The sequence below is a fragment of the Monopterus albus genome, unplaced genomic scaffold, assembly GCF_001952655.1.
Source record: "Monopterus albus unplaced genomic scaffold, M_albus_1.0 scaffold105.1, whole genome shotgun sequence".
NCBI classification, from domain to species: Eukaryota; Metazoa; Chordata; class Actinopteri; order Synbranchiformes; family Synbranchidae; genus Monopterus; species Monopterus albus.
In genome coordinates this window covers 1338404-1348220 of record NW_018127985.1, presented here as the reverse complement: position 1 = coordinate 1348220, position 9817 = coordinate 1338404, and the positions used below count along the sequence as shown (strand labels likewise).

Sequence of the window (9817 nt, the reverse complement as noted above, 5' to 3'; positions counted from 1 at the left end):
AAAACATTCAGTGTTGAGCAGGAATTTCATATGCACTGGAAAGTTTGTTTTCAGTACTGAGGCCAGAGGGCCATCAGACAAGAACCCACTGAATCAATTTCTTTTAAGTAAACTATGAAGGTAATAACCTGCATCACAGAATGAGTGTTTGAGCAGAGAGACACAAGCTTTATTTGTGACCCTGGTATACAGATAAAAAGGGGAGGAGGTACACAGGAGGCGAAGACTACATCATATGGAATGTTACAATTCAAGTGGCTGGCTTAAATCCTAACACAAAGAGACACTGGATAAATTATAAAAGGATGACAACATAAAATATTGCATTTGATCAAGATATCTGATCTGTAAACAGGAATTAAACAGCTGTATTGAATTTTAAACATATAACCAGTATGACTGTGACATTTCTCACAAGTTTAATATTTTGCTGGTCATATCTGTCTGCAAATGTAACCGTATTAAGTTTAACCACAGCCATTTCTAAATATCAACAAAAACGCAAAGTATTGCCTTGCCAGCAAGTACTAGTACATAGCATTGGTTATACAGTACCTCAGTGTTACAGAGACACTGAAGACATGATCCAACATCAGCAGCTATTGGTGGCATGATAAGTCAGGAAGTAGGGCTTGTTGACATTTGATGGAGACATATATAGTCTGACTTCCCCGGCACTTTGATGACATTTAAATCAACTCATCACACGAGAAAAGGAAAACGCACATCAGATGTGCTTTATCTGTGTGACTCACAAACTGGACTAACAGAAAAACTGACTTGTGGACCCAAAACTGTGACAGCACTTTACTCACAGCACTACGCAGTCATGTCTGCGTGGGTACATTAGCCCATAGGTGGTCCACCTGGAACAGAGTTCAGCCCTGGCTGAATTATCCATCTCTTACTCTCAAAGAAATCACTGCTACTCCATTTTAAAACATACTCTGATTGTAGCAGTCTGTTCCCTTTAGTGTGGTCACATGGGTTAAATTTAAACCACTTGAAAACCAAAGACTGTAATGAGAGGTAGGATGACTTATCTGTCAGTTTCTGGTCATTCTCACAGTGAAAGTTAATTCCACTGCAGCCTTTCCTGCTCCACTCACCCTCTATATTTTATGTATATGAAGGCAGGTGGCAGGATCCAGATGGGAGAGGGCACTGCATGCATGTTTGGGTCAATGCAGCATCATCTGTCTGTCATGTGAATCAGCACTTCAGAGGTCTTCGCATTCCAGGAAGTGAGTTCTCTGCAGCACCTTTACATGACGCTCGTAGATCTTGAGGGCAGGGCCAAGTCGGATAGACAAACCGGTCAAAACGTCACTGCGCTGCATTAAGAGAAGGGACTTCCCATCAATTTCCTGATTAGAGAGAAAAAGAATTTTGCTCAGTTAGCAGCACCACAAGGTTTCTTAATGAATGTTGTGAATGCTTAATTTCTTTAAACTGTATCTATAATGAGCCACCAAACTGGAATTAGCTATTGAAACACTATACTTACACTTTGTATTTCAAGTGAGAAGTCTGGAAATTTTCCTAATCATGTCAAGACAGAAACTCTGTTTAGACGTGGTTTTAAAATGCGCCCTGGGTGATCAGATCACAAGTCAACAGTATAACGACCACCCAGAGGGACTGTGACAAGCTCACCGAAGCCACTTGTCGAGACGGTCTGGGACAGATTTGACCACATATCTTTTGTAGTGTAAACACTAATGCATCCTGATGTGTCTCCGACAAGACCAAGACAAGGAAACTACGTCATCGATGCAGGACGTGGTGTTTGTTTTGGCGAGAACACACCAGTGCTCAAGAAAAGAAAAATGCAGAGAAATGTCCAATAAAAATCCATCAATGTCTTGTGAAAGCTTTCATGATACATCCATGCTGATCCGACGTTTATCGTCTTCTTCTTCTGGTTAGGGAGACCACTGGTGCTTGTCTGGTAACAGACTCAAGTAATAATTATACCTGTGGCCTTTTGATTTTTACGCATTAGTGAAATGGGCATGGTTCCAGACTCTCTCAAGCATGCGGTAGTGAGACCACTTCTAAAAAAGTCCAACCTCGATCCCTCTCTTTTATCTAATTTCCGCCCGATTTCCCTCTTACCTTTCCTATCTAAGGTCATGGAAAAGATTGTTCTTACTCAACTGCAATCTCATTTAGATCGGCTTAATATTGGTGACAAATTTCAATCAGACTTTAAGCCCCACCATAGCACGGAATCTGCTCTGCTGAAGGTCCACAATGACATTGCTTTGGCCCTTGATGCTAAGCAGCCTGTCATTTTAGCCTCGCTAGATCTATCAGCAGCCTTTGACACAGTTGATCCACGGTCCTGATCTCCCGCCTAGAACATTATGCTGGCCTAAAAGGCCCGGCTCTGAGCTGGTTCACTTCCTTTCTGACCAACAGGACCTTTTCTGTCACCATTGGGGAGTTTTCCTCTACAGTGGCACCCCTTACCTCAGGAGTCCCTCAAGGCTCGATTTTGGCTCCGCTACTCTTTTCTTTGTATATGTTACCACTTGGCTCAATTATATCAAGGCATAATGTGCATTTCCATTTTTATGCAGATGATGTCCAGATTTATATGCCTCTGATTCAATGTGACTCCAATGCCCCTTCATAACTATATTTCCGACTTCAAAAATTGGCTCACACAAAATTTTCTTCACTTAAACGAGAGCAAGTCCGAGTACATCGCTTTCAGTCCAGATTTGGCCACCCTGATACTCAAACTAGGTGCCTTGGCCCCTTCAGTCACTGATACTGTTAAAAACCTTGGGGTAATATTTGACAGCAGTTTTAACTTTGATAAACACATCTGCTCCGTAGTTTAAACTAGCTTCTTTCATTTGAGGATGCTGGTAAAAGTGAAGCCCTTCTTATCTCATGCAGAGTTAGAAAAAGCTATTCATGCTTTTATTACATCCAGACTTGACTACTGCAATGCCCTTCACGTCGGTATCTTGCAGGAAGCTACAACTTGTACAGAATGCTGCGGCTCAGCTCCTGTCATGTACTCCTAGGTATGCTCACATCACTCCTGTTCTCTTCTCATTGCACTGGCTTCCAGTGAAATTTGGAATTGATTTTAAAGTGCTCTTGTTTTTAAATCTATTAATGGCCTCGCCCCCTCATACTGTATCTTTTGGACCCTGTGTCTGTCTACTCTCCCTATAGAGCCCTATGCTCTGCCGAACACCTATCTCTAGTCACCCCCCACTCTTGTTACAAAAAATGGGGAGATCGCTCTTTTAGTTGGCCCCTTTTAAGGCAGCTCTAAAAACGCACCTTTTTAGCCAGGCCTTTGACAACTAATCCGGATATCTCTTTTGCTGCTGTTTTATCATCCATCTTGTCGATATGTCCTTTTCTTGTTGTTTTTAAGGTCTGTTATGCTAGTTATGTTTTTTTTTATGTGTTCTGTGAAGCACTTTATGCTCCTTTTGCGGGTTGTAAAGTGCTATATAAATAAAGTTTTATTATTATTATTATTATCTGAACGCAAGTGGTCAGCTGGACACCTGGGACATGCATATATATTGACGCGCACAAACGGTGATGTGTCTTGGCTGTCCACTTGTGTTCAGATCCCCAAGGTGTCTTTTAATACCAAGTCTAAACGGGACCAGACTGTCTTCTTTCAATGAACTGATACTGGTCAATGCACACAATACTACACACCGCTAAAATGCACTGGCTGATGGGATGTGAGCTTGGTTCCAGTGGACATGTAGTGCCCCCTGCGGCAGGGATGCGGGGGTGCACTAACCTGTGTTCGAAACGCCACAGCCTGCTCTGGAAAACCTGCAGCTGAGAAGTAACTGGCCACATCTGCCACAGTCCACTGCAGCAGGTTCTGGCTCATATTCTCCTTCTTCACGGTGCTGGAGGAAGATCAGAAGAAAATAATTCAGAAACAATGACCATGAGTTTCCATCAAGCAGCTAACTTCTCTTTACAGGCCTTTAAGTGGGCTTCTGTGAAGGTAACTGTAATTATTTCAAGGACTGTCCCTTACAGGTATGTACATGTTGTATGTAAGAGAGAAAATGAAGGGTAAAGGATGATAAAGCTGTACTGAGCCACTGCAGAAGGGGGGGGGGGAGTATAATCCAAAATGCATTTCTGGTGCAGAATGTATTTATTTAAAAACAGGATACTCACATTTCATCACCTTTACTACCATTCAGAAGACCATCTTCAGCTGCTGTGAAGGATGATACATCTGTCTTCTTCTTATATGTACCTGTGAACAAAACAGCAGCTAAATTATGGTAAACGTTTTCAATATTTTATCACAATTAACTATTTTTTTTACGCACTGCATATTTAATGGATATAATGGCAGGCTCTTAAAGAAACTTAATCAGTGTCTGTTTTCTGTCTGTAATATTTCAAATGAAACTGTTCCAAGGAACACAAATATTTTCTTTTTTTCTGGGGCTCAATGTGCAGCTTCATATCTTTGATATTAAATAAACAGCAGTAGAGTTGTGATGAAATAAAAGCGATACATTTAATCTTAGTACTAGTACGCCACAGCCTCAGTAGAGGATGTTTTTCCATTAGTTTGTTCACAGTTCAGTTCAGTAAAGGTACAGTGAATGAGTGTTCCTATACTAGTCCACTGTTACAGGATGCTGGAAGGACCATTGTCATGCATGGGACATATTACAGCAATATAATACTTGGCCAGTGATACAACACTTTATAATGCTCTTTGTTTCTGTAATGCCACATCAATAATTTGCTCAGAGCATAAAAGAACATAACCTCCACAAGGAATTAAACTCAGAGTCTCTGATGAAGTGGATGAAAACTTCACCCACTGAAATGTTCATGTTACTTTGCTTATTAGGAGACAAATAAACACTGTAAAATATTAACCAGATGTTTTCTCAATTATTAGGGTGCGCTCACATTATAGTGGAAAAACGTGGGTCTTGCGCTGTGTGTTCAGCGCTGACACTCAAGTAGAAACTCCAAGGGGTGCTGTACAAAATGACGTGGGAAATTTGGAAACATGACTTGGCTAACTAGTTTCACATCAGTTCAAGCGGTGGTCAGCCATGATTGGCTGCACACACAAAGGTCAGCGCACCTGGGGTCAAAGTTTAACAAATATGAACTTTGGCTGAAGACATCTGCGTAGAGCCTGCCCAGCACATCACATACACAACAACTGCAAGGTGCGTGCAATAATGTGAACACACCACTAAGAGCCAAGTGTAAACATGTCCCTATAATTAGAAGCCATTTTCCAAGATGAGAAAGCAGTCCAGTGATCATTCTGTTCTACAAATCTGATACAAGTTACACAGCAGCTTTATAAAATGAAAACCTGTGTAACTCACAGTTGTCAGATGGCAAAGACAGTGTTTGTGGTCGTCCATCAGATATATTCCTCGTCTCTTCCTGTTGCCCAAACACATGCGACATGAAAATGTCAGGTGTGAAGCAGAGAAATCAAAGAAGCAGAAGATATATAGGTGATGCTGCTTTTCACAATTACCAGTCGTGCTGCATAGTCTGGCACCAACTGGTCCAAAGAAAGGCCACTATCCTCCACCTTGTCTCCAACCTCTTTCTTCCCACTGTTCTTTAAAGCACTGCTAGTTCCAGAGTGGACTGCTGGTTTGATGGCTGCTGCTAACACAGAATGAACCATTTACCTCACACACCAATATCACCCATGCTGTCAACACCTAAATGAATTCTAGTGCAAAATTAAAGCTCTTTCATGTGTGTGCGCGTGGCTTTTATGCTGTTAATCCTAAATAATTGTTACAAACAAGCTTAAGGCTGGTTGTGCTTGAAAGAAGGTAACGCTAAGTCATGGGAACATGACAAACTCTGTGTGCACCTTACATAAACTAAGGCATTTCCACTGTCAACAATTATGTCACCCAACAATTAATCAACTAGGTGGATAAACATTCCCATCCCTTTTTCATATCCAGTGAAAAGCTAAGCAGAAGTCGGGCACATAAAACATTTTTAAAGTGCTCCATAACCCCGGGTGTGCATATTAAACGACTATGTCTAGCAGTGTGGATACCATTGTCTCTCTGCATTCCTGGATGCTGGCGCTCCACTGGGCACACAGCAGAATCATAAGCCCAGTCGTTGTGTGCCAGGGCCCTGGGGCTGGAGGGGGGCAAGGAGCTGGGCCTTTCACCAGCCTTCTGAAAAGAAACACAGTCCAGCCCCAAGCCAGGGCTGGGGCCAGGCCGAGGCCCAGATGGAGAGCAGGGGGCAGAGATGGCTCGCACAGAGCCAGAACGCACTGTGGCATCATCATACGTGCAGCCAGGAGAGGGCCCGTCCCTGCTCTCATCAGCCCCCTCGTCATCTGCATTGCTGTCTGTGTCCATAGCCACTGAGGTGTCAGCCTGTAAAACCCGAGGTGCAACACATCATTTCATTTCATGATTGTTATTTCTAACACAAAGAAAACATTATTTCAAGCTACAGTATTTTCAGCTACTTTTTCAGCTATTTATGTCATAGAAATATGCTTCAAAACGTGTCAATGTGGAGAGGTGTTGTCGAAACCTGTGACCCAGACTGAACAGCACAGGCAGCGGTGCAGAGATATGCAGGACTGACCTCTCTAGGTGATCAGAGATGGTCAATTATTTCAGCTTTATCAGTATGTTTTGTTGCATTTGCTGTAATTTCATAAGTAAATATCTGAAGCGCTGGGCAGAGTGTGGTGAAGTGTAGCAGACTGTAACAGAGCAGAGTGGGGCAGGGAGAGGGAGTGATCTGGAGTTTCATGCTACTTTAAGTCACATATTACAGCTTTAATATTTAAAGCATTTAAGGTGGGTGAAGAATTAAACTATCAAGTATGTACTAATCTTTTAATCTTTGATTGGACCAGTGGGCACAATAAGCTTTAATCTTAATTCAGTGGAAGAAAAGCCACTATAAACAATGTAATTCATTATCTGACAACTCAAAAACTGGTGAACCCTGCAAGACTACAAGGGATCGTTGCTGAATGAGTACTAATTGCAGACTGAGCGTGTCACCTGAAAACACAGATAGGGATGTCGCAATTTGACCGCTGTGGTGGGTGAATTATTGCCCTTTTCCGTGGTGCAGCGCGCACTCCGCAGACAGCTTGTGCGCCGTGCCAACGAAATGAAGCACTTGTAAAGTGGCTGTTATCCTATCGCACACGCATAGTTTTTAACAAGCCTACTCATTCCTTCCGCTGGGTTTCTTTGTCGACAGTGAGTGAACATTTGTGTGCGACTGCGTGTCCACGACCCAGCAGTCGAGCACAAGACAAGAGCGCTCTAAAGCCCGCCCCGCTCCAGAGAAAGGCGCCGATCGTATGGCATTGCTCACCTATATAGGCTAACTTTCACGGAGACAAACACATCGATGCTACAGTGAATCTCAATCCAACGTCATTTTCATCTCAGCGCACGAAGTGCTCCGTGCGTCCCTGTCTTAGCAGGCCTTAAGATTGATCATTCTAACACAAGGGAGCACAGAAAGGGCCGATGGGAGGCGTTTCTTTTCTCTCTCTCAAATTTCCTCTAAAGTGCGCATGGAGTTGGGGAGCCGCGGTGAAAACCTCGCCATTGTGTCTGAGGTCTTTACCGGAGCCGAACCCCGGCAAAGCAGAGCTGAAATAAAACCGAGCTTTTAACTCGACGGGCACATCAACGTAGCACTGCGACCAGGCGAACACCAGTCACCTCGATCACAGCCTACTTTGACTTTGCACCGGGTCAACGGTTTACAGTAAAAGCGGAGAACAGAAAGAGTAACGCAAATGAGTCCGTTATCGGACACGTCACTGTCCACATCTGACCCTCGTATTCGGGCAGAACCTGGATAACAAGCCCCGAGAGGCTGTCTGTTCAAAGTGATAAGCATTCCCTTTTGGAGCGACACACACGCCTTTCAGAGAGCAAAGTCAATTTGATCTCAGCTTAACCCAAATCGGACAGGCGCATTCGCCATCTAGCGCTGGACGAACAGTTTGCGGTCGGTTTACGTTAGTTCGGTTCTCACATTGTTACCGGCTCCTACGTTACATTTCATTACATTGTAATGCTGTGTTGCTGTGTTTCGTCTTAAAATACTATCAACAAATAGCACACACACACACAGGAAAATGATTCCATTGCTATACGGGACGAGAGAGGCCATAACAGCCAGCACCACGCACTAATACGTGATCGGGCTTGGCAGCGTGTCCGACAATGGATCTAGGGGTTTGACTTTATGTACTGCGTCGGCAATCGCCCCTCACTCGAACAATAGACGCAGTTTGCATAAATGACCTGAATATACGTCTATTATAACTACTTTGGCATCGATATTCATCGCTTTGCTTGCAGTCTTACGGGAAAAAACATAGTGATGGGCATATTTTTAAGTCCAGGCGGAAGGGGTGAAATATAGTCGTGGTCGGACAAAATGTGTGTGTGGACATGGCTCTGGTGACATTTGGCATTTTCCTGTGAAAAGCTGTCCTCGTATTTCCCTATAAAATAAATGAAAACAACCGAACAGTGTCCCAACGTCCTCCACCAGGCTCCTACATCCGCGGCGTCTCAGACTTTTTTCCTTCACCCACTCCCACATTGACAAATCACTGACAATAAAAACATGTGGCCTATTTCCACAGCTGAATTTCAAAATAAAAGTCTCCACGGTAAGCGCGTATTTGGACGCAGCTGTTTTGAAAAGCACAATTATTTAACTTCCGGACTTCGACTACTCATTTCCTTAGACTTGACGCAGCCCCCTCCCCTTCGCTAAACGCCGAGTTTGGGGCTTAAAAGCGCTTTCTGCTGCTGATAATGGTGGCGCGACCGGGCTGTTGCGGGCGGACAGGACGGTGCAACTTTTCCTGTCCTCAGTTTGCTCGTCTGCACTTTCCGCTCCAAGTATTTTCAACCCATTCTATGTAAAATATGCCACACCGACTACACGCGCACCTTCTTTCTTTCCTTCACCAAACTGGTGGCGCTCGAGCGAGGTCCAACCGCCGCTCCCCGTCTGCGGCAGTTTTGGGTGCACTTGCAAATCACTCCCCTCACCACTCCCCGTGTACAGACAAAAAGACATGTAATTTTCAACACCACACTGCCCGTGCCTCGCTTTCCCCTCCACCTGTTAATTTGATACGAGACGATAATGAGATGTGAGCTGTTAAACATGCCTCCTCGCATCAGCCTCGACATACCTCCAAATCCTCCTCGTCCTGGTCAACAGGACCGAAAGCGCTGTCCCCGTTGCTTAAGTCAGAATGACTGGCTTCTTCCACAGCGCTCCTTCTCGCAGCCACCGTTAATGCTACATCGTCTTTTTTTCTGCTTCTCCGCTGAACCTTGGCCGCGTTTCGGTATGAAATAGAGCCCTTGTAGTTAACTTTCAACACGGCTTGTTCCTGAATCAGTTTCTCCAGTTCCGCGCAGGTTCGCTCTGGCTCGGACCCGTGTCGTCTCCGGACCATTCGGCAAATCCTGTCCAAGTCCGGCCGGGCTTTCCGCGACCGCAGCGAGTCGATAGTGTCCAGGATCCACTCACGGTACTTGGATTCTGACATCCTTTTGTTCGGTTGATTCGCTCGCTTTCTGCTTTCCTCTTACCTTAGTGCGTCAACCTTGCAGCTGCGTTACACACGGTGCTTTTCGTGAGCCGCGGTCCGAGCCCAACTGAGAAACGGAAACCTCGCTGTACGCCTCCTGCGTTTGCGTGTGCGCTTAAGGTGGAGCGGTTGAGTTACAGCAAAAAGCTTTACTAGAGAAGGATTTTAAGGAGGAATTTG

At 44.4% G+C, this 9817-nt stretch overlaps 1 protein-coding gene across 2 annotated transcripts; it reads right to left on the bottom strand.

Annotated features, from left to right (window-relative positions):
* Positions 1–147: 147 nt before the first annotated feature.
* On the bottom strand, positions 148–9811 carry samd1a (sterile alpha motif domain containing 1a). 2 transcript variants are annotated; one of them, XM_020610558.1, is made up of 7 exons: positions 9233–9811; positions 6077–6410; positions 5531–5667; positions 5373–5433; positions 4183–4264; positions 3788–3902; positions 148–1367 (listed from the first exon to the last, which is right to left on the bottom strand). In XM_020610558.1, the coding sequence occupies exons 1-7, from the start codon at positions 9593–9595 to the stop codon at positions 1221–1223; spliced, it is 1239 nt and encodes a 412-aa protein (XP_020466214.1). In that variant the 5' UTR covers positions 9596–9811; the 3' UTR covers positions 148–1220. The 2 variants fall into 2 exon arrangements, with proteins under 2 accessions (XP_020466214.1, XP_020466215.1); XM_020610559.1 differs by having other exon boundaries at positions 5531–5664.
* Between the last annotated feature and the right edge of the window lie 6 nt (positions 9812–9817).